Source organism: Trichomonas vaginalis, chromosome III (genome assembly GCF_026262505.1).
Source record: "Trichomonas vaginalis G3 chromosome III, whole genome shotgun sequence".
Lineage (NCBI taxonomy): Eukaryota > Parabasalia > Trichomonadida > Trichomonadidae > Trichomonas > Trichomonas vaginalis.
Window position 1 is genome coordinate 25,511,713 of NC_067205.1, and position 26,806 is coordinate 25,538,518.

Sequence of the window (26,806 nt, forward strand, 5' to 3'; positions counted from 1 at the left end):
CGAATGAAAATATTGTTGAATTCACTGAGACAGGAGCTGTGTATAAAGATGTAGAACTACTGAACAAAAGAGCTAAGGGAAGAAGCAGGAATATGAACAAAGGGTGGAAGCCTATAAAAATTTATGTCAATGATGGCTCAGGAGGTTCAAACATAAAGTATGCAGAAAGTTATAGAGTTTATGCTCTCAAAGGTGAAAAGCCTTCATTTAAGAACAGCTATTCTAACGCATATCCTCAAAAGCTAACGGATGGGGAAGTGGATGATATGAATGACAGCAAAAATATTAACAGAAATGGCGACAGAGATGCATGGAATTTGTTTACCATCAGTCAATTGAAGGTTAAACTTTAAAACAATGTTGGTCGTTCCCATGGAATATTTTTGACTTTAATGGTATTAGTCATGATATGAATCTCAAGGTATGAACGAGGAGAGATGAGAGACTTATATGCTTCCCAAATTTCTTCAAAAGGTAATGTTATACCTGACTGTTTCCAAATGAGTTCAATATCATAACGTGAGAAACCTTGAAAGATAACGAAGTCAGTTATGAGACGTTTTATGTTTAAAGCAAGAAAACGCCATGTTTGCATAAGTATTGCTACAGTTAAGTGGTAATGTCTGACTTTAGTTATGATGTTAGCTAATGGTGAGTCAGGCTTTGACACTAAACCTTTCCGGCGAAGTCGTCACAAACTAATAAAGTGTTTGATGGATATTTTTTGAAGGGGTATTTTGAAAGTTTTGACAGAATGTAGTTTGTAAGTCGTTTCATATCGTAAACTCCTGAGTATTGACGTAAGTGGTGTTTGTCAATAATTCTTTCCATCTCCTCAGAAGTCTTTTGCATTCCTGACTGTATAAATTCAACGATGGCATAATATTTCCTCTTACGTCGAATGTAACGTTGAAGAAATTCAATGAGTTCACTGTCTGGAACTTTAACGACAGAGGCTTGAACTTTTGACATAAATGTTTTCGCTGTTGAGTCCATAGAGTCTGAAGTTGCTGATATAATGATTTGGTCATAGTAAGAGTCGTTTCCTAAACGCTCTGTTATGAGTATATGACGAATGAGGTTAAATGTCTTACCTGAACCCATCTTTCCACAATAGAAATAAACACCATTTGAACAGAACTCATAGTCCTTACTGAAAGGAAGAATGAGAGAAGAGTTAAGTTTGTCTGTAGTTTCATTCATGTCTTCATCTACGTCATGTATTAAATGCTTCATTTTATCTCCATTAAAAATGCAAGTCAGAAATATTCAGAACATAGCACCGAGTCTAACTGACAAGAGTATAAAGATATACTATGAACATGTTATGATGAAACCAACCAAAATTCAAGAAAGTCAGTATACTTATGAATATCCAAGACACTGGGTAGAGTATGTAGGAGGTGAGAAAGCTATTGAAATCAGACAGGTTCGAAGTATTCCAGCAGGAAGAACAATATTATTGAAGAACTTTAATGTTTTGAGATATAATGATGAAACAAAGAAGCAAGATAGTTTCCCTGTTGCTGTGTATGTGAACTTAGATACAGGAGATGACATGAAAGTTTTTAATACAAAGCTTCAAACGGTAGTGAGAGAACAACTGACTGCGGAAGGACATCCATTACCTTCAGAAGTTACCATAGCATATAATTTTGAAACAAACTCAATAGATTTTAAAGTCATCTCTGCAAAGAAGTCAGGATTTACATTTAATGAAGCAGATGTATATTCGAATGAAAACTTCAAAGCTATTGCATGGTTAGATAATGACGATTGCTTTAAGAAAATATTTAAATACAGTGACTCAACGATGTCAATAGATGACCTTCGTGGAATGTTACCATCGACGTTTACAGTAGAAGGTTCAGCAGGATTGCTTACAAGATTGTCAATTGGTGGTATTTGGTCTCGTGAGAACATTGTTATAAAATCCAGTATAAGTGAATTTGCTGAAGAATCTATATTATGTCTTTCAAACTACATGTATTCGCCGCCGAAGCATTATAGTATAACAAACTTTGTCAGTAAGTTTAACATAAGACTTGTCGAACCTTCTTCAATGAAAGATGTTGTGCTACCTAAAGATGGAAAGGATGGACTCATTATTGAGATGATTTTAATTGCATATTAAATGAGCTTGTTCTTGAAGGTCATTCATGATGAAATAACTGTTGTAGAAGATGTTAGCAATTGTTCAGACATTTTGAAGAATAGATGAGATAAGAAAGAAGTTAGATAGACCGCAAAGCGGTGAGGGCGAAGCCCGTGAGAAATGTTTATGTTTCATTGACTTTCTCCAGTAACGAGAACTTTTATGAGATAATATTGAAGAGAGATGATTTTAATATGGTGTAAATGGTAGCTTGGGCAGCTTTAGGCGCAATGGGAACAAAAGCATTAGCATTTGTGGAGCAAAAGCACTTGGAGCTTATGACGCGCAGTAAATAAAATGAGTGGAGGAAGGGTTTCAAAGACATTAGATGCAAATAAAGGAAAGATTGGAGGCTGGGTTGCAAAGAAGTTAAGATTAAATAAAATGGGGCTCATAAATAAAGCATCCAATTTGGTTGCGACTGAGTCAGAAAATGTTTTAGGAAAGGACGATGAGTTTGCAAAACACGCAAAAGACTTTAATGACCAGATGAAAGGTGAAACAATGCATTTAAATAGAGTCGATGGAACTAAAGAAAATGTTTCTTCTCCACCAGTAGTTCTTCCGTATGGTCCCTATGGAATGTATGGAAACCCTTACGAAAGACCATTTGACCCATTGACTGGTGGAAGTAACTGGTATCATTACGGACGAAGAAGAAAGACAGTCAAGTTGGAGACAGACGTGAAGAAAGCAACTAAAAAGAAACCAAGGAAGAGAGTTATAAAGCAATGAATTCAACAGGGTGAAAAAAAGGGTGAAAAAAGAGGTGAGATCTCACCACTTCACCTAAATTTATTTTTGTGCTATGTTTTCATACGCGTGAGGGTGGTGATATCATTAATTTTTAAGTTTATTTTTTATTTTATTTTTATATAAATGACGAAAACTATTGAGATAACAAACTACAACGGTCATGAGTTCAAGAATTTGTTCTTCGTTCCTCGTGAAAATACATTCTATCAGATACGAGGGAGAAAGGGTAAAGTTAGTTTGAGCGTTTATGATAGTAAACATAATGGAAAGTTTATACAAGCATATGATACAAACGGTAAGCGTGTTTCATTAGCTTTGTCAAAACTTACTAACATTTATTTTGACAGTGACTTTGACCTATATGAAGAAGAAAGTGAGTCAGAAGATTATGAGTTGTTATGTGAAGCACAGCAATGGGAGGAGTTGCAATACTTTTGTAAGTGAGAACGTTTATTTTTACATTAGTGAAGTCGTTTGTGAAAACATTAGTGAGAACGTTAGTGAGAACGTTTATTTTTTCATGCACGTGCATTGTGTCGTGGGGAGTTGCCATGGGCAATGACCTGCGCACAATATATAACGTACAGAGAGGTGAGATGAGGTGGTTTATGTGATAAATACTTTACGTGGCAGAAATAGTTTAAGGTTATTAGAAATATTGCATCTGTGATGTAAAATATACGTTAGTGGTTTTGTAAAGTGCCAGATTGACATATCTTCGGTAAGATGGCGCGCAGTGCCACAGTACTGAAGATATGTATACTAACTCTGGAAGCAAAAGTCCACTTCTGTTGGAAAACCACATAAGAAATGTGTGTTGTCATAGCTATCCCATTTCTGTTCCACACTACCATCATCCACCAATGACCTCATAACATCTTCATTAAATCCAATCATATCATTGTTTGTATTGCAGGCGTTCGCAACCATTTCATAAAATACAGGTCCATATGATTTTTCAGGTTCTGCAGGCATATTTCCATAAGCTCCCATGGAAAGCTGAAGATATTTAAACTTAGGGTTCTCAAAATTAACATAATAGTTGTCTTTCTTTCTAAATAGTGCCCAAATACTTTTAACATTAATAGGCGTATAAGCTGCTGTAAATGTTGCACTTGAACTATCTGTATTCTTTGAGAATGAACCGTCCATAGGAATCCAATCCATAACTTTAACAGGAAAACATAAAGCCTCGTTTGTATAATGTTCTACAAGTTCTGTATAAATGTTAGGGTCTAAAGAGAATGACTTTGGATGAATGAAACATTCATTAAAATCCATCTTTGTTCGAAATAGTTGCTGGGTTACAGTTGTAATAGTAACTGTTCCACTAGCTTCTACTGCCTTCGTTATCATAGTGAATGGTTCATTCCATGGAACAAATTTATTTGTCGGTGGATTTGAATCTGAAGCAAATGCAACTTTAAGAGTTGGATTGAAAGCAATGATATCATTTACAGATATAGATGTGCATTGTAAGGCGTCGCCACTGAACTTTACTTTAAGCTGAATGTTTCCTGCAAAAGCTGGAATAAATCGAATAGCTTCTAATGGAAGGAATCTTCTAACAGGAATTCTTAAACGAAGCTTAAAATCAAATGATTTTCCTGCTGTAATTGGACCACTAACAATTTGTCCTGTTCTGCATGTTCCCGAATGACTCCATACATCTTCATGTCGAGTCTTTGAGAAAACATCTACTTTCTTTATTTGTTCGGTAGTTTGTGAGTTTGAAGTTATATATGCTTCTTCTCTTGCGTTGTCTTGAGAATATACGATACGACCATTTGCAAGGATTTGATATCCAGCAACTGCATAGAAAGCGTCATCGAAACCAATCCAAAATCCTGGTGGATTTGTTTTATTGGAACCTGAACCAATTTCTTTATCTACAATAAATTGACCTTCCATTTTATACGTAATGAATGTATTATAAAGGTCCAACATATTTTCACCAGGAGGTGAGAGATTGAATGTTACCCATGTGTTATCTTTAGCAGTTCCAGGTTGTGATGGAATCTTTGCGTCAGAATATTTTCTATTAGTGTCACCAATTTGAACTGCATTGTCTATGATATCGAAATATGAGCGAATCTGATGAATATGCTCTGCCGGAGTAAATTCGTTTAGCTGTTCGTTCTGCATGTATTTACTTCAGATAAAAATATCTATTTACTTCATTATTCTCACTCTTCTTCTTGGCATTCGTGGTGGAAGTTGTTTCTTGACATTTTCAATGAACTGTACATTCTCTTTTGTCTCAACTTCTTTCACTGGTGGGTCAGGGTTCTTTGACTCGGTTTGTTTTTCAATGAAATTCACGAACTTTGCAATAAGCTCTTGATTCGTTATTGAAAGTACATCTGGCTTCTTTTCTTCACCCCCGTCATGCACATTAATACTGTCGCTTTCTGCATTCGCTAATGGAACCTTTCTTTTTCTTACATATATTTTACCATCTTTACTCTGACTTACGTAATAGAAAGGATGTTGTATTCCTCTTGCGTCATTTAATATAATAGACTCTCGCTCTGATTTTGACAAGCTCATTTTACATCGGTTAAAGTTTTAATTTTGTTTTTTATCTACAGTCAAATGACTCAGACAAGCCCTACAGACAAGACCCAAGGGGTCATAGATGTTGAAGCATTGAAGAAAGAAATTCGTGAGCAAATTTTATCCGAACTGAAGGAACAAAAACAAGAACAAAAGCCAGAGAGACCAAAGAGAAAACTTAGTGAAAAACAACTTGCTGCATTAGCTGCTGGAAGACATAAGAACCCACGTTTGCTGGCGAAGAAAGCTAGAGAAGAAGCTGAAGCAAAAGCTAAAGAAGCTGAAGCAAAGAAAGAATAAATGGTTTATTTTTATCCGAATTAAATGTATAGACAAATACCTTTATCTGTTGCGTTCAGTAGTGAAAACCCTGACGTAAAAATAAAGGGAACAGAGTAACGTTTAAGTTTCCAACAGACTGGATTGTGAACATAAATGAAGAGAAGTACATTGGCTTAACAAATATGTATATAACACGTGCTTACAGAAAGGTTGAGTTTGTACTTCAAGTCGAGATAGAAAATGACGAACAGTCTTTAAGCGCCCAAAACATTCACATACATAGATACTTTAAAGACGATACGATGTTAGAAGACTGTCTACTTACATTTTACGAAAGTGTTCAAAATAGGCTCGACATTGAAGTACAAACTTTACAGCCTTTACGTGATTTTCTTGCACAACTGAAAGAAGAAGGTAGTCAGCCACAACTTATAGCTTTTCGTTATGAATTTGTACCAAATGAAGATGGAACTCATGACTGTCAATTCATTGTATTCTCACCATTCAATGAAGTCGCTAAAAAGAAAAAAAATCCATTACGTATAAGATTTCAAATCTCTGAACCAAGTGAAGACTTCAAAAATGTTTTCAATTATGATGCAATGCTTCCGAGGAAAAATGAATTTTCAAAGATTAGATTTCCAGGCATTTGGGATAGAAAGCAAGCTATATTATATTCAAACTTAAGTAATGGAGTTGAAAATGAGTTCATTGGTCATACAAGAAATTCACCATTACCAAATCCTAAATACTATAAATTAACTGGCTTCAATCGTGAGTTTTGGATAGACATGTACTCAACTCACGACCATAAATGTCCAGTGTTCTTGCCTCCAGATGGGAAGGACTGTCTCTACATTGAAGCACAACTCTTAAACTCTACCATCGCAGTATTGTAAAATCTACGCTAGCTTTATTTTTATCACGAATGACCTCATTGCTGACAAAAATAAATGACCTCATTCATGACCTCATTCATGACCTCATTCATGACCTCATTGCTGACAAAAATAAATGACCTCATTCATGACCTCATTGCTGACAAAAATAAATGACCTCAGAACTTCAACTTACGAATAAAGCTTGTTTTAGTCGTTATTGAGAAGTTAAACTTTTCAGCAAAGCAAGGACTAGAAGACTTACATAAGTCAAATCCAATCTCTTGACCGTCATAAAGTGCTTTATATAACTTCATAACACTGAACTCAGAGTCTTTGTCAAATTTTCCTTGCGGAACCATTAAACCTTTATCTTCATCATAGAAACACTGAACAGAGTCAGGAAACATTTCATTAGCGGTTAAAGCAATAACATCTTGCTTCACGCCTTTCATTCTGCAGTGAAATGCAACTTCATTTAAATCATTCGTGAGTAAGTCTATGTAAGTCTTCTTTCCACAAAATATTGACTTGTATGCTAAACTTTGTTTATCTTTTGTGATTTCTGCAAAGTCGCTATGAAATTGACCAAGGTTTTTACCAATGAGAACTCTTCCATAACGTTTCTCAAACTCTTCAGCTAAACGAGGGATATCTTCATTGTAGAGATGCATACTGTCCGTATCGCTATAAAAGATGTCCATTCCTAAGTCCTCAGCAGTACAGAATACTTCACACATTATTCTCTTCGACATAGACAGAATGTTAACACCAAGTGGACAGAAGTTAAAGTGTCTGCAAATGCTTTTCGTTAGCTTGAAAATAGTTTTATCTGAACCATCCAAACCTTCGAACTTCACTATATGGTTGTAGTTTCTGATGGCATATCTTATAGCATCTTTGTCATTTACTATGGTTATTTTTGACTCAATAGGAGATAGAATAGTTTTGCCATAAATACTGTTCAGAATGAGCTTTATATTTTCTTGCAAAGGATTTCCTTCTTTCTTATACTTTAACCTTAACTCAAACAACTTCTTTACTTCATCTCTTATTCTAATATCTCTGTTTCCATCGTAATAGTATCCTTGCAACACTTCACATTTGACACCTTGATATTTTATGAGGTCTTGTAATGTTATATGGTCAACATACATTAAACAGCAAGTGTTTGAACTTCTGGGAACGTTAAGTTCTGGATTTAGTTCAGGGTCACAAACTATTAAAGGAAAGTGTCTATGTATTCCAATCTCTGTTATCTTAATGAGAACAAAGAAGCCAGACATAAACTTTTCACCAATGGGTTCCTTTTGGTCGTCATCGAATAAATGTCTCATGAGATACTCTGTGCTTAGCATCTCATCCTTCATAACCTTTGGAATTCCTTCTAAAGTATAAAGTCTTGCTATAGCTGATGGATATAATGAAACAGCGTCGAAATCAGCAATGAGTTTCTTTTCGCTCTTTTGTTTCATGTTATCTGACAGCATACATCTTCCACCTTGAATACAGCGTGAAATAAATTCTCTTGGTTTATTTGAGAGGTCATATAAATTTCCATTCGGGAAGTACACTCTGTTCTCAAATAATTTGTTAGCAATTGAACAAATACTAACGTAGTCATAAACGTTTAAATCAAATTCTTTCAATATGTCATTGCGGAACTTAACAAAACCTTCTCTTAAAATTCTTACATCTTGTTTGCAATAAAATGTGCTATACTTTTCTAAGTCGAAGTGGTTTTCATCTATTCTGCAACCTTTGATGGAATCTATGTTTTTCATGAACGTATCAATATCTTTTACAAACTTACACGCTTCAGAAATGACACCAGTTCTGTTGTCATTTGCTAATAAAACATTGCTGTAGTAGTTGTATGGAAATACTTCTTTCGGTCCTGTTTGTAAGTTAAACATAGCAGGAAATAGTTTAAGCTTCTTATTTATAACACTGTAAGAGTCTTTTATAATAATTGCCCGTCCTTTATATAAGCCAGTTATTTGCATTGTTCGTGAACCTTTAATGATGGGAGTTCCTTTCACTTCTGTCATGTGTCTTAAGATGAAGTTTATATCATAACTGAGGTTATGGAAATATATTAAACTCTTGTCAGGAAGTCGTTCCAAAATTCTGTTGCACAGTTCTGACCCCAAATGCTTTCACTCACTGAACCATCTTCACTGTCATAACAAATGTTAAAGGCTTTATGAAAGCCGTCTGTGCTACACTCAAAGTCAGCAAAGAAAATGTGCTCAGGAATGAACTTGCACTTATTTTTATTTACTTCTTTTGACTCGGCTTTCTTCTTCAGTTGTACACAATACTTTGGAGCATATGTCAAATCTTTAAATGGTGCAAGGTTCTGTTTATATAAGTCAGTCGTATATGTGAAAAGTTCTCCATAAGAAATAGGTTCGAAATATTTGCACTCCCACAATGTTTTCATAACATCCCATAACGGTGTTGTTCTATCATAACGAACTACATATTTGTTCTCTCTCTTTGTATAAATCTTCATCTGTTTCTCAATGTTCATTCCACCACAAGCTTTGAGAATTTCTTTATAATTTATGATAAAATATGTTGTCATTGGTAATCTTTCATTTAGCATGTAATGGTCTTCAACAAGAAGTAAGTCAATAGTTCGAACAGTTTTACATTCTTTTGGTATGTATCTCTTTATTTCATTATGTCTTGAGTCATTGAAGTAACCAATGGTAACATTAAATGCTATACCAGTTGCGTCAGAAATTTCTTGTACTTTACTTTGAGGAAAGTCTCTAACACGAATGACTTCTCTCATGGGGTCAATAGTTTCTTCATTTACTCCAGCCTGAATGCAAGCATAAACGAAGCAGTTATCTTCTGTCATAAGTGTTGCAGTTCTTTTGTTCAGTTCATTGAAGATTTGGTAGCGTTCAAGATTTATAGGTAATGTGCAAAGATACTTCCAGAACTGACCGCTTCTCTTCTTATAAAACTTCTTTTCACCATTATCTTTCCAAAAGCTTTCTATAAGTGCTGGGTTTCCTGTTTGCTTAAGAGCTTCCAAAATGGCTTTCTGGTCATTTGTCAGTGTGCTTTCATCTCTATATGGTCTCTTTTTTGGTTTGCTTTTCTTTACATCTGACATCGTTAAGCCTTCATATTCTGTTAAATCATACATCTTTATTTCAGTAAGATTCTTTATGTTTGTCAAGAAGAAGTCATAGTGCATTTCAACAATACCTGCAGCATTTGCTTCTCTCTCTGATATAAAGTTCTCCTTCAAGAGCTGATGTAGTAATGTTCCAATATTATTGAGGTTTAACGTAGAACATTCATACTTTCCACCAAGTTTATAACATACCATCCATCTCTGTTGTGAGTTTTATTTTAATCTTCTCTAAGAGTCTCATGAAAACCTTACCGAAATGTTTGTGTAAGTAGTCTCTGTTTGGTTCATCTAAAGCTTCGATGTTAAAGTCAATGAGTCTATTGCCTGACTTCACATTTCTCTTCCTATTCTCTTCATCTTTCTTTAACCATCTCTCACCTTCTTTTGGTTTGTCGTCAATGGAACGAAGGACATCGTTAGCTTTGCGAACTTGTTCTATAGCGCTCTTAAACATCTCTCTTCTCTGTTGTTTCAGTGTGTCGTCTCTTCTTCTTGTTTCACCAACGTTTGCATTTGTTAGGTCAAACATTTCTCTTCTTACTTCATGAGGTACTGAACGTCTATGATATAAGTCAATAGCAACGTCATTTAAAGGAAATGCTCTTGCATGGACTTCGTCCTCGCCGCGTTGCGGCTTTATGAACTCATGAATTCTATCATAACTTATTGCACCATTATAGTCATTGAGGATGTCAGCGAGTGCTTTTTTGTTTGTTGCGTAATGCTTTGCAACATCTATATTAGCTTCTGTAAGAAGTTGTTTTATTTCCGAGTGTTCTAACTTAGACAACTTCCGATACATCTTTAGTAGGAAAAAAAAAATATTTTTTGAAAAATTATTAGATTTTTAAGTTATTTTTCAAATAATTTAATATTTTTATTTTAATGAAACACATGCAAGATTGCAAGTTCTTTTCATACAATGCTCTCGCTACTGCCATCAAGAATGAGTTCAATAATGCTTCAAATGTTAATGTTATCTTTAACAAGAAGTTTGTGAAAGAATCTAAGTTTGGTCAGTATGTCAGACCATTAGCTATTGTCATTGACCGCAAACGTTATACTTCACAAGAGTTAGCAGTAGTTTTGAAACAAAAGAGTTTCTTCGTGAATGTCAAAGATACTCATTATACTGTCATAAAGAACTCTAACGTTGACTTCTTCAGTATTGCTTTAAATCTTTCCGAACAGAAAGAATATAAGAAAGGTGAAACAAATGTGAAATATTATCCTTCATCTCTGAAGACAATAACGAACAAAGATGTTATACAGAAATTCTTACCAAAGGTTGAAGAAGCTTCTATTGACATTGACGAAGGAAGTGAAATGGTTGAAGAAATAGACCCTGAAGCTTTATAAGAAAAATATATTTTTGAATAACTGATGGTGTCACCACGTCACCATGTGTCACCAGGTTAATTAACTTCTCTTAAAAATGATGACAACATGACATTTTGACAACAGGTACGAAAGGAGGAAGGCATTTATGAATTATTTTTGAATAACTGATGGTGTCACCACGTCACCATGTGTCACCAGGTTAATTAACTTCTCTTAAAAATGATGACAACATGACATTTTGACAACAAGCCCGGAAATATATTTTATCATTAATGATTTCGTAAATGTTTTCATTAATGATTTCGTTAATGTTTTCAGTGTCACCACGTCACCATGTCACCAGGTTAATTAACTTCTTTTAAAAAGTGTGACAACATGACATTTAGACAACACAGCAGGATTAATGCAAAAATAAATTCAAATCATACTTTATAAAGCTTCATTTACAGGTATTTCATCGTCAGTAAATGAATCCTCATTATTGTTTGGTTCAACCTGTTTATATAATCCTTTCATTTCTTCTTTCAAAACATAACACCATGTTTGTTTACCATCTATTCTTCTCTGTTTCCTTTCACATTTATCTTTAATGCTCATTTGAAAGTTTTTGTCTTTCATGTCTGATGGTTTGCAGAATAGAGCATTTTTACACGTCATACCTGCACACAATTCATCATAATGTGTATTTATCCATACATCTAAAGGATTTGTTGATAATTCAATTAAATCTTGTTTGGCTTCAGTCATCGGTATGATTCGTACATTAAATGATGAAAGGTCATATTGCATAAAATATGTTAGTAAATTATCATAAAATTCCTTTGTGCATGAATCCATTAAATTCTTGAAGTAATCAAATTGACCCTTGAATTTACCATTAACTCTTAAAACTACGTATCTTCTGTCTCCAACTTCAATTTTGACAGGGTAGACGTTGTTAGTTACGAAAATGAAGTTTGCAACGTTCTGAGCTGTTCTTCTGGGTTGATTCTTTTCATTAATTCTAATCTCATTATCCGTTATAATTGATTTCAAAGCGTTGAAGTTTGCAAGTCTGTCTTCACCTACATTCTTGAGTTCATTAAGTACAAGAAACATTTTTATTCTCAACTACTGAATTGAAATTACCCGTTAGCTCACTTATTTCGGTAATTTTTACATGAATAACCAGCGAGAAGTTCAGAAATAATGTCTGTAAATCTGTTTTTACCTGTTCCCTGAAGTCCTTTCAAAATAATTGCTGTTTCATTCTTGATTCCAGGATGTTGAATCATTGATGCAATCCAGCCGAGAAGGTATTTATACACTTCATCGTTATTATCACAAATGGCTTCTTTAATGAAATTCATAAACATCTCAATTTTTGAGTAATCTGGTTTTTCGAGAACGTTGTATTTATAACCCTGAAACGTTGAGAAAACATCTGGAGAATCAGATTTAAAGCAAACACCCTTAACGGTTAATGAGGATAATTGATTTAGTAGTACGTCCCATGCTGTTATGGTTTTACCTTCTTCTTTAAATAATTTAATCATTTTGAGTGACTCTTTCATGTTTGATTGAAGAACGAATGATATTTGATTCATTTTGTCGTGGATATTATAGTCCTTTTGAATGAAATATTTGTTTCCACAATCTACAAAACGGATTACATGTGATAAATCCTCAATTACTTCAGAACTGTTTTTATACTGATGATTTTCAGCCTTGCGTCTAATATCTGTTATCAAAAACGAGTCATCAAGTTTTATATCAAATGTTATTTTTGGCTTACGTAATAAAGGTAAAACGTATTCATCATAATATTCCTTTTGATATAGTTTTAGAATCTTCACTAAAACAAATGGAGAAGTCATTAAATGAGCATATCTACTACGTGCTTTTTCAAAATTACTTTTTGCATTTTCAGTTAAATTGCAGAAGTTATAAACGTTATCGTAGGCTTCATTAATTAAATGATTAGGTAACGAATTAATAGCTTGAAACAGTGTGAATAATGTAACTTCTTTTTCTAAATTCATGTTTCCACCGTCATTATGTACTTCAAAATCACTAATACCATCGACTATGCTTTGAGCTAGTTTATCGTCAATGTTTACATCTTTGTTTTCATTCATGATAGTCTTTATTTCTTCATTCTTTTGTTCAACTCTTACATTAATATTCAAATCATTTAATATATCATTCGCTGTTCTAGTTAATGTTGAATCATAACTTCCACGAATGAATGAGTATGTTTTGATTGGTTCTGTTGCATTCTTGCGAACTCTTGAATCAGCCATAACTACTAAAGAACGCTTTGATTCATCCATTGAAGTCATTATGTCAATATCATAATCATTGCAGGAATAGCATTTAATCATTCTGTTCGAAACTGAATAGAAGAAATTAGTGTTACAATAAATGTGAAGACCTCCTGAAGCAGTTTTAACGATAACATCTTTATCCGAAAGTTTTGATAAAATATCTTTTCTAACTGTTTCTTTAAGTTCATCATTGTACGATTTATTGATATCGACATCTATAATCGTTAAATTTGAAATTTTATTTACTAATAAAGCCATACCAGTTTTCCTTCCTCTTCCTCCATCGTGTTTGAGGTAGTTATGTAAATCAATCTTGTTTTCACCAATTCTTTCGTTGAGGATTTTAGTTTCTGCCACAACTAATTCCTTAGCTAATGAATCAATAACTTTTTCATCAGAAATGATAAAGTTGCTGTTGTTGTTTGTTGCCGTCATTTATATAGGAATAAAAAAATAAAAATAATTTTAAAACTAACTTTATTTTTGGACTGCATCAAATTTCCTGGACTGTTGTCTAAATGTCATGGTGTCATCATTTTTAAGAGAAGTTAATTAACCTGGTGACACACGGTGTCGTGGTGACACTGAAAACATTTATGAAAACATTTACGAAATATTAACGTAAACATTAATGATAAAATATATTTCCGGGCTTGTTGTCTAAATGTCATGTTGTCAGTAATTTGAAGAGAAGTTAATTAACCTGGTGACACACGGTGTCGTGGTGACACTGAAAACATTTATGAAAACATAAACGAAAACATTAACGTAAACATTTACGATAAAATTTATTTCCTGGACTGTTGTCAAAATGTCATGTTGTCAGTAATTTTAAGAGAAGTTAATTAACCTGGTGACACACGGTGTCGTGGTGACACTGAAAACATTTATGAAAACATAAACGAAAACATTAACGTAAACATTTACGATAAAATTTATTTCCTGGACTGTTGTCAAAATGTCATGTTGTTAGTAATTTTAAGAGAAGTTAATTAACCTGGTGACATAGTGACGTGGTGACACTGAAAACATTTATGTTAAAATAAATGGTACCATTAATGATATCATGACTGTTCTCATTCATGTCTGATTTACATCCAACGAAAAAGTTTAGAAGAATTTTCTTATTCTTTCTGGCTTATTTTTGTCTTTCCAGTACTCCCGCTCTAATGGACCCAGATGAGTTGGCTTCGACTCTCTCAAGTTCTTAGATGGTATAACATCTTCAACGCCTCCTTCATATCTTACTTTATAAGTGTCATCGTTTATGTTGTAGCCAAGTATTTCAATAACCACTCCTCGCTTTGCTTCGTCAATGGTTTCAGCAAGTTTGCCATTACTACTTTCGACTAATTTATGTCGAGGGTAAAATGCAATGGAGTCGTCAGCAGCTTTTATAAGATATCCATTACCTTGTGTAGAGTCTACGATATAATAATTTCGACTTAACCTTAAACATTTCTTTGTCAACGGTTTGTCGTCAAGAACTACACGAACTTTTGTACCAGGAATGAGGGTAAATTGTGTTGAATTTCTGATATTTTGTGTTTGACTTCGTTTCTTTTGTATATACTTTTCTTCTTGTTGTTGTGTCATTGAATTTGGTGTATGTCCTGTTGTAGAATGTGTTGAGGAATTATATACTTCGAGAAAGTGTTTCATTGTTTCTTCGGTAAAGTCTCGCTCTTGGTTTAAATCTCTGAGCGTTCTTATGAAGCGGTTTATGATGCCGAGTATGTTTTGGTTATGGTCTTCAGTAGTGTAGTGAGTTATGTTATGCTTAATGAGAAATTCTGTGATTTCATTACTGATGTATGCACCGTCTTGGTCTGATGTTAATGAAGTGGGATGATGTTCTGCCACGAACTTTTGTAAAACTCTTAAAACTTCATGAGTTCCTTTATTTTTCATTGGATATGCATATGCTTTGCGAGTGTTAACATTAATGAAGATGAGGAATGGTTTATGTCCTCCTTTTCTGCTTTGAATGAGAGTGTCAAATTGGTATGCGTCAGGAGCGTTGGAGTAAATTGGTAAAAAGTAGTCGTAAGGGTTTATTTTTGTTTGATGTACAACATTTTTGTCAAAGAACCTTTTCACTTCAGCTCTGTTAGTAAATCCCCAACTCTTTGCAGCTTCATTGAACTTCTTAAATGACCTCCATGGATGTTGTTCGAATACTTCTTTCAAGCTCATTTATGTAAAGTTAAAGATTTTATTCAAGACGGTAAGCCTTGATCCAAAGGGTCTAGGCTCAAGCGCGTTCATTGAACGCGGTACCATGCGAATACAGTCACAAATGGTGGCATATAATCTGCACCCGAGCCTGTTGGATTTGTTGTGAAAGTATGGACATGATTTCCTCCTGGTTCAGTTGGTCGAAAAATCTTTTTTGCTGAATTGTTATAAGATGGAGATAAAACGTCATTGCCAGCTTCATACTCTGAGTTGTATAATGGGTGGTCTCTTAATGAGTGGCTATGGTCGCCAGAAAAGTTTGTCGTTCCTGTATGAGTGTGTGGTGGAAGGTTTGCTTCTTTAATTTTCTTCGAACCTCCTGTTTGCTTTGAATATCTAGCACAGTATAAGAATTTATCTACAATCTGCTTCCACGTACCAAAACCTAAAACTGTTGCTGGATTTGTTGAATTCATTGACGTATAAATAGAACCAACAGGATATATGGTTTGAAGTATTTCAGTCTTTAATGTTTGAAGCTCTGTTTTGTCAGCTTTCTTATCTAACATTGCTGGTAGTTCATATGCTTCAAAGTTTCTGGCATGACCTTCAATGTTCATACATCTGTTATCTAAATTGTTAAGAGTATCTTTTACGCTTGTACTCGGATTCTCTAAAGGTGCACTTGAACCCAAATCATAGTTCAATATTATGTCGTCTGCTCTAACAGTAGTGAAGGATTTATGTGTATGGTTCTTGTCGGCTTTACTGTCTAACATCGTTGGTAGTTCATGTGTTTCAAAGTTTCTGGCATATTGATCAATGTTCCTGCAATAGTTATCTAAATTGTTAAGTGTATCTTTTACGCTTGTACTTGGATTCTCTAAAGGTGCACTTGAACCGAGGGTATAGTTCAGTATTATGTCGTCTGCTCTAACAGTAGTGAAGGATTTATGTGTATGGTTCTTGTCGGCTTTACTGTCTAATGTAGTTTGAAGTTCATTTATATCGGAGATGTTGTGTTTATGAGATTTCAAAACTTTGTTCATTGCGTCAAGTTCATCTTTGTCAGCTTTACTTTTAATAGCATCTTCAAAAGTTATTTTTGCCTTAACTCTCAACGTAAATTTTGGTTCAACTAATACACCTTTAACAGAGAAAGTAGAGGCATAAATTTCATCGTTATAACTAAATGCTTCTAGCGCTTTACCCGTGTCATAATGTACAGTACAGATTATGTCATAACCTTTAGCACGAATGTATTTATATCTTCTTTCATTAGGGTCTTCCGTCTTCACTTCTTCATCCCGTGTTAAATATCCATGATAATCCGTTATAATTTGTTCATCTGAAGTTATATAATGAACATGGTTCTTGACTCTATCACTCAGAGCTAAAAGATCATTTTTGTCTGCCTTTTCGGCTAATTTCTCATTAACATCATTCACTTCTAATTCAACTCTTCCGCCAGAACTCTTATTATCATTAATCTTTTTCATTAATTCGGTAATTACGTCATAAAGACTATATTCTGTTTTCGGTTTTGTAAATAATGAGTCAAAATTTCTTTTCATCATTACATCACTTACATTAATGATATCAGCTATACCTTTTTCATTTATTCTCTTCATTAGTTCTGCAATAATGACGAATATATAATCTGTTAATTTATTCTCTTCATCGAGGGTTATAGAATGATTTGAAATCGAATCATTAACACCTCTAAATAAATCAATAACTTCAGGATACACGTTTTTAATGTCTCGAATAACCCGACCCGTATCCTGTTGTTCATGGGCTTCACCGCTACGTGGTTTTATGTCTCTAACCATCATCAACGCAGCCATAACCGGAGGGTTTGTTGCTATCTGTTCGAAAATCCGTCCGTTATGTACGGTATATCTAAATAATTTCTTTGTGTTTGTCAAAACATTTGAAACAAGTCTTTTAAAACCATCTACAAAATTTCCCGTTTCACCTAATGTTCTTGCAGCATTTACAAGCTCACCCATTCCAGCTTTTGACCCCAAAAACGTCCATATTGCGTTTATTTCACTCTGTATAGTTGTCCATTCAGCGAAACTAATACCCGCATTCGCTAAGTTGAAAATGAAACTCAGTGGATCGAACTTAATTCCGCCTTCTTTTTCAATTTCAACGAACTCACTAACATGAGATTTTAAGTATTCTTTCGTTAAAATCGTTTTCCCCGATGTCATGCCGTTAACGGAACTATCACCGTCAAAAGTTAACGAATTCAATTTCGTCATTGATGCTTTTATTTCATACACCGCTTTATCAATAGTTTTTGGCTCACCTTCTTTAGAAGTGTATGAAACATTAATGAATGAATTATATGTATTCATGAATGAGTTAAAATCAATGATTTTCATTAATGAAGCCTTTAATGATTCATTTACTGTCGAATCCCTTAAAGTAATTAATGAACTGTCATTTATGAAAGGTACACTGCAAACCGTTGAGTTTGGATCAAATGCTGTAGTCAGCTGGGGAGTATTAATGATATAAGTCATTAAATCATTAAGTGATGCAAATAATGTTGTTGTTTTTGATTTAATTTCTTTAGCATCTGTTATATACGGTAATTTTATTTCTGTAGTTTCTGAATTAAAGATATTCGCTAAAATGTTTTGTAAACTGTTTTGAACAGCTGTATAAACCGTTGAATCCGGAACTCTTACGATTTCACCGTCCTTTATAAACGGCATAGTACATGACGTAGTGCTTGGATCAAATCTTTCGGGATTATGATTCAACATATATTCTAATGCTTCATAAACAGACCTATATACGGTTGTATTATCTTTTTCAATAATTTCACCGTCCTTTATAAACGGCATAGTACATGGAGTTAAAATAGGGTCAAACTTTTCATAGTCCTTCCATGTTATGTATTTCTCAGTATTTCCATCAGTGATAACAATATATTTGTCAGTAAGTGTGAGAGAGTATTGACCAAAATATAAACGTTTAGCTCTGTCAGCTTCATACGCATATGCAGCTATACTCATATTTTAATGAGAATAAAATGTTGTTCTATTTGCAAAGTACAGACCCAAACGAATACGGGACAGTAAAGCTACAAACAAACTTAGGTCTACAGAATGAGGCGCTTGCATTCAGAATGGTTGACTTCAATACTATCGCTTCATTCGTTATAACAGATGAAACAGATTTCATGGAGATTGAAATAGATGGAAAGAAGCACGAAATAAGATTTCACAATAATGTAGAATATAAGATGGAAACATTAGCTGGAGTGTTAAATGCTCTCATAAATACTACAATAAACAAGGATAACGAAGAAAACTTAATGAATGTTAAACTTATTGCAGGAGTTTTGAAGTTCAGTTATGTGAAGGAGTTTAAGATACCAAGAATGAGTCATAGAGTACAACTTCTTTTGGGTGCATACCATATGACATTTCCTTTGAAAAGTGTTGACAAAACGATTGAGATGAAATCTGTTCCATACGTATGTTATGGTAATTGTTTGTACATTGAGTCAAAAATAGCTAATGTCACAGGTATTTCAGGAGTTAATAGTAAAGGTTCAGTAGAATATAAGTCTTTCTGTTATGCAGTCAATTCAATGTTCATTCCAAACGTTCCTGTCATAGCAACTCATTTAGGTAAATGGGTTCGCATTAGTCCTCATAATTTGAAAGACATGCAATTCAGACTTGTTGACTTTCAAGGAGAGCCTGTAGAACTGAAGGCACCAGTGCGAATGACTGTTGAAGTTGACTTTTTAGAAAATATTAAATGCAACAGCTTACAAGAGAACTCAGAGCTAAAAATATAAAGTATGAATGTTATGTATTAGGTCATGAACTTTGGTTGTTGCTGTTTGATGAAACAAATGAGTTAGTTATATCAGTCAAGAGAACAGAAAAATATTGTGTTAGTGAAAACTGCACCAAGTCAATAAGATTAGGTTTGCATTATCAAGATGAGTTCGATACTGTTGAAGAAGTTTTGTGCAGATAATAACTGACTGTTGTACGTGGTATCTTTGTCATCTCCTCTATCCTTCTGAGTGATGCTCTTGGGTCTTCATCTAGCGCTTGAAGAATTGCTTTGATTTTTCTTTGATCCGGTGATTTTTTGTCAATTTTTATGATGGGCGCCTTTTTGTTCATGAAGTGATACATCCTAACATGATACGTTACAGTGGAATAGCTAGGAGCATCCATACCGAAGCATTTTACCAATGTCTCGTAGATTTTTTTACAGTCTTTGCATTTTTTTGCAAGAGCGAGGATGTTTTCTTTATGATTCATTAAAAAAATGAAAAAAATCCCGCCAAAATTTCCCGCGAAACCGCCTCTTGTCTCAAAATTCATTTTATATCCCGGCATGGCGCCAAAATACAACATACTCATCATATACATATATTCATATTTTTTATTATATATTTATAATCAGCATATATCTCCTTTAATAGTCTCATATAGAGCGCTGTGCTAAACGCACCTTTGGACACCCTATATTACAAATTGCTTTAATTTACTAAAACATATTTCAAGCAAAGTTTATATTCTGTTGAAAGTTTTGTATATTCATTCGAATATTTATACTTAAACTCAACTCCTGTAGTTCCTGGTGTTTCAATGATGCGGATGTTACCTATTTTCATGAATAGTGGAGTTTGACCACAGCATTCGATTTCAGGGTCGAGATAGTCAATGACACATTGCTTTCCTGTTATTCGTGAGATAACATTTTCAAGGTCCTCCTTTGTTAGAATTATTTGGTTCTTGCTTATAAGATTTACCAAAAGCTTCTTATCGTCTTTGAGTAAAATTGTTTGGTATAACTGAAGAAGGTAATGGTCTACGTTATCTGAAGGATTTGTTTGAACATTTGTGTAAGGGTTGTCGTTGGCTTCTCTTGAAAGAATTTGGTCCAGTGGTGGATACTCTAACTTAACATCTGATGTAGCGTTAGCGTTTGAAGCTGTGTTTAAATTCACGGCGCCATGCTCCAAGACCGAAGGTCCCGACTTAAGATCTGGTTCTTTTTCTTTCAAACACTCTGGACTATAGTTCTTTATGACAATATTGTTTGTCGTTCGTGAGTCAACATTTGATGTTGGTTCAATTGGAACATTAACGGCACCAGCTAAGATGGATTTGCTTCTCATTTCATATAGAATAAAAACCTTTTATATGTATGAAATGAACAATATACTCGACAAGGGTTTGAATGTAAAGCTAACGAATGAAAATATTGTTGAATTCACTGAGACAGGAGCTGTGTATAAAGATGTAGAACTACTGAACAAAAGAGCAAAGGGAAGAAGCAGGAACATGAACAAAGGGTGGAAGCCTATAAAAATTTATGTCAATGATGGCTCAGGAGGTTCAAACATAAAGTATGCAGAAAGTTATAGAGTTTATGCTCTCAAAGGTGAAAAGCCTTCATTTAAGAACAGCTATTCTAACGCATATCCTCAAAAGCTAACGGATGGGGAAGTGGATGATATGAATGACAGCAAAAATATTAACAGAAATGGCGACAGAGATGCATGGAATTTGTTTACCATCAGTCAATTGAAGGTTAAACTTTAAAACAATGTTGGTCGTTCCCATGGAATATTTTTGACTTTAATGGTATTAGTCATGATATGAATCTCAAGGTATGAACGAGGAGAGATGAGAGACTTATATGCTTCCCAAATTTCTTCAAAAGGTAATGTTATACCTGACTGTTTCCAAATGAGTTCAATATCATAACGTGAGAAACCTTGAAAGATAACGAAGTCAGTTATGAGATGTTTTATGTTTAAAGCAAGAAAACGCCATGTTTGCATAAGTATTGCTACAGTTAAATGGTAATGTCTGACTTTAGTTATGATGTTAGCTAATGGTGAGTCTGGTTTTGACACTAAACCTTTTCCGGAGAAGTCGTCACAAACGAGCAGAGTGTTTGAAGGATACTTTTTGAAGGGGTATTTTGAAAGTTTTGATAGAATGTAGTTTGTCAGTCGTTTCATATCGTAAACTCCTGAGTACTGACGTAAGTGGTGTTTGTCAATAATTCTTTCCATCTCCTCAGAAGTCTTTTGCATTCCTGACTGTATGAACTCTACGATGGCATAATATTTCCTCTTACGTCGAATGTAACGTTGAAGAAATTCAATGAGTTCACTGTCTGGAACTTTAACGACAGAGGCTTGAACTTTTGACATAAATGTTTTCGCTGTTGAATCCATAGAGTCTGAAGTTGCTGATATAATGATTTGGTCATAGTAAGAGTCGTTTCCTAAACGCTCTGTTATGAGTATATGACGAATGAGGTTAAATGTCTTACCTGAACCCATCTTTCCACAATAGAAATAAACACCATTTGAACAGAATTCATAATCTTTGCTGAAAGGAAGAATGAGAGAACTGTTGAGCTTTTCACTGCTTTCATTCATGTCTTCATCTACGTCATGTATTAAATGCTTCATTTTATCTCCATTAAAAATGCAAGTCAGAAATATTCAGAACATAGCACCGAGTCTAACTGACAAGAGTATAAAGATATACTATGAACATGTTATGATGAAACCAACCAAAATTCAAGAAAGTCAGTATACTTATGAATATCCAAGACACTGGGTAGAGTATGTAGGAGGTGAGAAAGCTATTGAAATCAGACAGGTTCGAAGTATTCCAGCAGGAAGAACAATATTATTGAAGAACTTTAATGTTTTGAGATATAATGATGAAACAAAGAAGCAAGATAGTTTCCCTGTTGCTGTGTATGTGAACCTAGACACAGGAGATGACATGAAAGTTTTTAACACAAAGCTTCAAACGGTAGTGAGAGAACAACTGACTGCGGAAGGGCATCCATTACCTTCAGAAGTTACCATAGCATATAATTTTGAAACAAACTCAATAGATTTTAAAGTAATCTCTGCAAAGAAGTCAGGATTTACATTTAATGAAGCAGATGTATATTCGAATGAAAACTTCAAAGCTATTGCATGGTTAGATAATGACGATTGCTTTAAGAAAATATTTAAATTCAGTGACTCAAAGATGTCAATAGATGACCTTCGTGGAATGTTACCATCGACGTTTACAGTAGAAGGTTCAGCAGGATTGCTTACAAGATTGTCAATTGGTGGTATTTGGTCTCGTGAGAACATTGTTATAAAATCCAGTATAAGTGAATTTGCTGAAGAATCTATATTATGTCTTTCAAACTATATGTATTCGCCGCCGAAGCATTATAGTATAACAAACTTTGTCAGTAAGTTTAACATAAGACTTGTCGAACCTTCTTCAATGAAAGATGTTGTGCTACCTAAAGATGGAAAGGATGGACTCATTATTGAGATGATTTTAATAGCATATTAAATGAGCTTGTTCTTGAAGGTCATTCATGATGAAATAACTGTTGTAGAAGATGTTAGCAATTGTTCAGACATTTTGAAGCGTATAGATGATATAAGAAATAAGTTAGATAGACTGCAAAGCGGTGAGGGCGAAGCCCGTGAGAACGCTTATGTTTCATTGACTTTCTCCAGTAACGAGAACTTTTATGAGATAATATTGAAGAGAGATGATTTTAATATGGTGTAAATGGTAGCTTGGGCAGCTTTAGGCGCAATGGGAACAAAAGCATTAGCATTTGGAGCAAAAGCACTTGGAGCTTATGACGCAGTAAATAAAATGAGTGGAGGAAGGGTTTCAAAGACATTAGATGCAAATAAAGGAAAGATTGGAGGCTGGGTTGCAAAGAAGTTAAGATTAAATAAAATGGGGCTCATAAATAAAGCATCCAATTTGGTTGCGACTGAGTCAGAAAATGCTTTAGGAAAGGACGATGAGTTTGCAAAACACGCAAAAGACTTTAATGACCAGATGAAAGGTGAAACAATACATTTAAATAGAGTCGATGGAACTAAAGAAAATGTTTCTTCTCCACCAGTAGTTCTTCCGTATGGTCCCTATGGAATGTATGGAAACCCTTACGAAAGACCATTTGACCCATTGACTGGTGGAAGTAACTGGTATCATTACGGCCGAAGAAGAAAGACAGTCAAGTTGGAGACAGACGTGAAGAAAGCAACTAAAAAGAAACCAAGGAAGAGAGTTATAAAGCAATGAATTCAACAGGGTGAAAAACCGGGTGAAAAAAGAGGTGAGATTTCACCACTTCACCTAAATTTATTTTTGTGCTATGTTTTCATACGCGTGAAGGTAGTAATATCATTTATTTTTAAGTTTATTTTTTTAAAATTATTTTTTATTTTATTTTTATATAAATGACGAAAACTATTGAGATAACAAACTACAACGGTCATGAGTTCAAGAATTTGTTCTTCGTTCCTCGTGAAAATACATTCTATCAGATACGAGGGAGAAAGGGTAAAGTTAGTTTGAGCGTTTATGAAGGAATGAAGAATGGAAAGTTTATACAAGCATACGATACAAACGGTAAGCGTGTTTCATTAGCTTTGTCAAAACTTACTAACATTTATTTTGACAGTGACTTTGACTCTGACGATTGGAGCGACAGCAGCGATACTGAAGAATATGAACTATTGTGTGAAGCACAGCAATGGGAAGAGTTGCAATACTTTTGTAAGTGAGAACGTTTATTTTTTACAGTAGTGAAGTGAAGTGGTTGGCGGTTTTGTAAATATTTAAGGTTAAGTTAGTGTTGTCGTTTGTGTTGTAAAATATACGTTAACGGTTTTGTAAAGTGTCAAATTCACATATCATGGGTAAGGAGGCTCGCAGTGCCTCCGTACACAAGATATGTATACTAACTGCATCTGAACCTTGATTTGTATCGGCTTGCTCAAAATTAGTTTGAATTGGAGTGGATGAATTAAAATCTGGATGATTTAATGTTTCATTAAATAATGCCATAATTTTTTCTCTTTTTTCATTAATAAACTTAGTGATCATTGTATCTTTATCTGTTAGATCGATCGATTTGAGTATATCTGCATCATGAACTGGAATATTTTCGAACAATGAACTCGATTCTATGGAACCATATGGAGAAATCTCGTTCTGAGCCAAAGAAAGATCACTTACGTTGTATTGTTTGATAGAAAAAATTGTTTTCTCAAGTTCGTTTTGAAAGCAGTCAAGAATATAATTTTTGTAGCTATCAGTGATAACGGTTTTTATATGGCGCTCGATCTTCTGGCTATTTTTGATGGCGTTATATTTATCTAATTGGATTTGAGATATCTTCTTAATAGCTTCATAAATGTTTGGATGTTTTAACGAAGAAAATTCTGAATGCATACTCTCGAGGCAATCATTAGTGAATATTGCAGTTGCATTATTATATTGAGATATTAAATTGTAGTGCGGCAACCAAACTTTGTTGAAATAATCAATATAATCTTTGATCGAATCAACTTTATTTTGATTAATTATATGCATTGTAAGTACAAATTCTTCATGAGACATGAATGGAGTAATAGAATATAGCTTAAATAAAGAATTTTGTAAAGTATTGAAATTTTTTGTATAAAGTGCTACAAGTTTCCTGTGTAAAGCTTGTTTGAAATGAAATAGGCATCCAATTATACGGACTTTAGGGAAAATTTGTTGAAGTGCCTCTATCATTCCCTTTTCAAAATCACAATGAATTTGAATTAGCTTTGAAAATTGAATACCCTTGACAGTAAAAATATATTCAAATGCCTTCTTATAAGATTCAAATGTGCGGTTTTTCATGAATATAAATAAAAGTGGTAGATATTGATTTGTTGAAGGTTCACAAATCATAATTGTTAGCATCTGTCCTTTTTGAAAATGTTTTGGTGTAATTTTAAAAGTTCCATCGCAAAAAATAAATCTGTGGCTTCTTTTGCAAATTGAATTGCCTTCTCAAAACCAAAAAACATCGTCTCACAATTTGCTTGAAAATCATGGCCAATGAAAAACTGCTCGCCATTTATTAAACAAAAATTAGCAATTTCATTGTCTGTAATTTTTTCTCCAACAGAAAATTTTCTGGACTTATTATAAACTTCCCTGACCAATGAATCTTTAATTAATGGGTTTTCATCAGTACCAACAGCAAGTTCTGTCATAAATTTTTTTAATCTGCTGAAAAGTGCCGTTGTCTTCAGAAAATTTTGCCATTGCCTTATTGTATATTTCTGTCAGAGTCATTGATTTATGAAGATCATTTTTTTCATTTTGTAACTTTTTAAATTGTCTGCATTCGGGTATATGTTCCTTTTGTAAATCTTCGGAAACTGAACTGTTCTCAATTTTAACTAAATAACGTGCTTGACAAGAATGATCGATGCAACGGTAGTAACGTTCAATATTATTTGAATTAATAATATTTGTATGATCATGCGAATAAAGCATATCTTTGCGAACAATTGTATCAGGATATTTTCCAGTAACTGCGGGAATATTTTTAACTGCAATATAACTAAAATATCTTCTGACAGCTTTAGATTCATTTTCGGCGTATTTAATATTAAAATATTGAAGAACTTGTTTGATTATATTCGTTTTTTCATCTCTCGATGTTGATTTTTGGTATTTATCAGATTGTTCCCTGATAAATATTTTATTTTCGTCTGTAAACTTTGCTCTTTTTTGATTAAATATAGATGATTTTCCCATTAAAAAATGAAATGATGCAAAATTTACGAAAACCGTTCGAAAATTGAATCAAAAATGAAAAGTAATACTTAAATGAGTAATTCTTTGAGATATTGGTCTTAGATTGAATGTAGCGTCATTCTTATATAGAATATATATTCATATCATCGGAAATATGATAAAAAGCATATAATAAATGTCAAAAAAGTGAACAAATAAGCAAAGATATTTTTAAAAAAACAATGAAAAGTAATACTTAAATGAGGAATTCTTTGAGATATTGGTCTTAGATTGAATGTAGCGTCATTCTTATATAGAATATATATTCATATCATCGGAAATATGATAAAAAGCATATAATAAATGTCAAAAAAGTGAACAAATAAGCAAAGATATTTTTTAAAATAATTTCTGTTTTTTCATTTCTTCGAAATCTCTTGTGACTTTTTTGATAACTTTAACACTTCTCTCTGAATCCAGACCTTTAATTTGCAACTTAATCAGGAATGAAGGAACAACACTGGAATATAACTCGATGACAAGTTCATCGAGTCGAAGATTTCGCCTTTCTGGGAAGTACTGGTGCT

At 33.8% G+C, this 26,806-nt stretch overlaps 16 protein-coding genes and 4 pseudogenes across 20 annotated transcripts, besides 6 other annotated features; 9 read left to right on the plus strand and 11 right to left on the minus strand.

Annotated features, from left to right (window-relative positions):
- Positions 1–3,679: part of a mobile genetic element that runs on past the window's edge.
- TVAGG3_0763520 lies at positions 350–852 on the minus strand (annotated as a pseudogene). Its single transcript has one exon. A coding segment is annotated over exon 1 (503 nt).
- Positions 1,368–2,122, plus strand: TVAGG3_0763530 (annotated as a pseudogene). The gene has a single exon. A coding segment is annotated over exon 1 (755 nt).
- On the plus strand, positions 3,035–3,355 carry TVAGG3_0763540 (uncharacterized protein; the record flags this gene model as incomplete). The annotated part of the gene is made up of 1 exon (XM_001283248.2): positions 3,035–3,355. The coding sequence occupies one exon, from the start codon at positions 3,035–3,037 to the stop codon at positions 3,353–3,355; it is 321 nt and encodes a 106-aa protein (XP_001283249.1).
- Positions 3,680–24,405: a mobile genetic element.
- TVAGG3_0763560 (uncharacterized protein) lies at positions 5,084–5,461 on the minus strand (the record flags this gene model as incomplete). The annotated part of the gene is made up of 1 exon (XM_051245749.1): positions 5,084–5,461. The coding sequence occupies one exon, from the start codon at positions 5,459–5,461 to the stop codon at positions 5,084–5,086; it is 378 nt and encodes a 125-aa protein (XP_051092336.1).
- On the plus strand, positions 5,507–5,767 carry TVAGG3_0763570 (uncharacterized protein; the record flags this gene model as incomplete). Its single annotated transcript, XM_051245750.1, has 1 exon — positions 5,507–5,767. The coding sequence occupies one exon, from the start codon at positions 5,507–5,509 to the stop codon at positions 5,765–5,767; it is 261 nt and encodes an 86-aa protein (XP_051092337.1).
- On the plus strand, positions 5,932–6,648 carry TVAGG3_0763580 (uncharacterized protein; the record flags this gene model as incomplete). Its single annotated transcript, XM_051245751.1, has 1 exon — positions 5,932–6,648. The coding sequence occupies one exon, from the start codon at positions 5,932–5,934 to the stop codon at positions 6,646–6,648; it is 717 nt and encodes a 238-aa protein (XP_051092338.1).
- On the minus strand, positions 6,807–7,082 carry TVAGG3_0763590 (organellar and viral DNA polymerase type B; the record flags this gene model as incomplete). The annotated part of the gene is made up of 1 exon (XM_051245752.1): positions 6,807–7,082. The coding sequence occupies one exon, from the start codon at positions 7,080–7,082 to the stop codon at positions 6,807–6,809; it is 276 nt and encodes a 91-aa protein (XP_051092339.1).
- TVAGG3_0763600 lies at positions 7,370–9,430 on the minus strand (annotated as a pseudogene). The gene has a single exon. A coding segment is annotated over exon 1 (2,061 nt).
- Positions 10,220–10,586, minus strand: TVAGG3_0763610 (organellar and viral DNA polymerase type B; the record flags this gene model as incomplete). The annotated part of the gene is made up of 1 exon (XM_051245753.1): positions 10,220–10,586. A coding segment is annotated over one exon (367 nt), but the record flags the coding sequence as incomplete, so codon positions are not given.
- Positions 10,670–11,143, plus strand: TVAGG3_0763620 (uncharacterized protein; the record flags this gene model as incomplete). The annotated part of the gene is made up of 1 exon (XM_051245754.1): positions 10,670–11,143. One exon carries the CDS (start codon positions 10,670–10,672, stop codon positions 11,141–11,143), a length of 474 nt encoding a protein of 157 aa, XP_051092341.1.
- Positions 11,555–11,872, minus strand: TVAGG3_0763630 (uncharacterized protein; the record flags this gene model as incomplete). The annotated part of the gene is made up of 1 exon (XM_051245755.1): positions 11,555–11,872. One exon carries the CDS (start codon positions 11,870–11,872, stop codon positions 11,555–11,557), a length of 318 nt encoding a protein of 105 aa, XP_051092342.1.
- On the minus strand, positions 12,479–13,689 carry TVAGG3_0763640 (Prim-pol domain family; the record flags this gene model as incomplete). Its single annotated transcript, XM_051245756.1, has 1 exon — positions 12,479–13,689. A coding segment is annotated over one exon (1,211 nt), but the record flags the coding sequence as incomplete, so codon positions are not given.
- On the minus strand, positions 14,542–15,627 carry TVAGG3_0763650 (integrase core domain containing protein family; the record flags this gene model as incomplete). Its single annotated transcript, XM_051245757.1, has 1 exon — positions 14,542–15,627. One exon carries the CDS (start codon positions 15,625–15,627, stop codon positions 14,542–14,544), a length of 1,086 nt encoding a protein of 361 aa, XP_051092344.1.
- On the minus strand, positions 15,696–17,975 carry TVAGG3_0763660 (keratin-associated protein family; the record flags this gene model as incomplete). The annotated part of the gene is made up of 1 exon (XM_051245758.1): positions 15,696–17,975. The coding sequence occupies one exon, from the start codon at positions 17,973–17,975 to the stop codon at positions 15,696–15,698; it is 2,280 nt and encodes a 759-aa protein (XP_051092345.1).
- TVAGG3_0763670 (uncharacterized protein) lies at positions 18,659–19,435 on the plus strand (the record flags this gene model as incomplete). Its single annotated transcript, XM_051245759.1, has 1 exon — positions 18,659–19,435. The coding sequence occupies one exon, from the start codon at positions 18,659–18,661 to the stop codon at positions 19,433–19,435; it is 777 nt and encodes a 258-aa protein (XP_051092346.1).
- On the minus strand, positions 19,609–19,782 carry TVAGG3_0763690 (annotated as a pseudogene). Its single transcript has one exon. A coding segment is annotated over exon 1 (174 nt).
- Positions 19,609–20,120: a mobile genetic element.
- Positions 20,093–20,120: a terminal%2Cinverted (terminal inverted repeat of Mariner transposon ID:TVAGG3_0763680).
- TVAGG3_0763700 (uncharacterized protein) lies at positions 20,135–20,776 on the minus strand (the record flags this gene model as incomplete). The annotated part of the gene is made up of 1 exon (XM_051245760.1): positions 20,135–20,776. One exon carries the CDS (start codon positions 20,774–20,776, stop codon positions 20,135–20,137), a length of 642 nt encoding a protein of 213 aa, XP_051092347.1.
- On the plus strand, positions 22,104–22,985 carry TVAGG3_0763710 (uncharacterized protein; the record flags this gene model as incomplete). The annotated part of the gene is made up of 1 exon (XM_001316253.1): positions 22,104–22,985. The coding sequence occupies one exon, from the start codon at positions 22,104–22,106 to the stop codon at positions 22,983–22,985; it is 882 nt and encodes a 293-aa protein (XP_001316288.1).
- TVAGG3_0763720 (protein of unknown function, DUF4107 family) lies at positions 23,211–23,738 on the plus strand (the record flags this gene model as incomplete). Its single annotated transcript, XM_001316254.2, has 1 exon — positions 23,211–23,738. The coding sequence occupies one exon, from the start codon at positions 23,211–23,213 to the stop codon at positions 23,736–23,738; it is 528 nt and encodes a 175-aa protein (XP_001316289.2).
- Positions 23,897–24,223, plus strand: TVAGG3_0763730 (uncharacterized protein; the record flags this gene model as incomplete). Its single annotated transcript, XM_001316255.1, has 1 exon — positions 23,897–24,223. One exon carries the CDS (start codon positions 23,897–23,899, stop codon positions 24,221–24,223), a length of 327 nt encoding a protein of 108 aa, XP_001316290.1.
- Positions 24,406–26,624: a mobile genetic element.
- A 14-nt stretch (positions 26,625–26,638) lies between these two features.
- Positions 26,639–26,806: part of a mobile genetic element that runs on past the window's edge.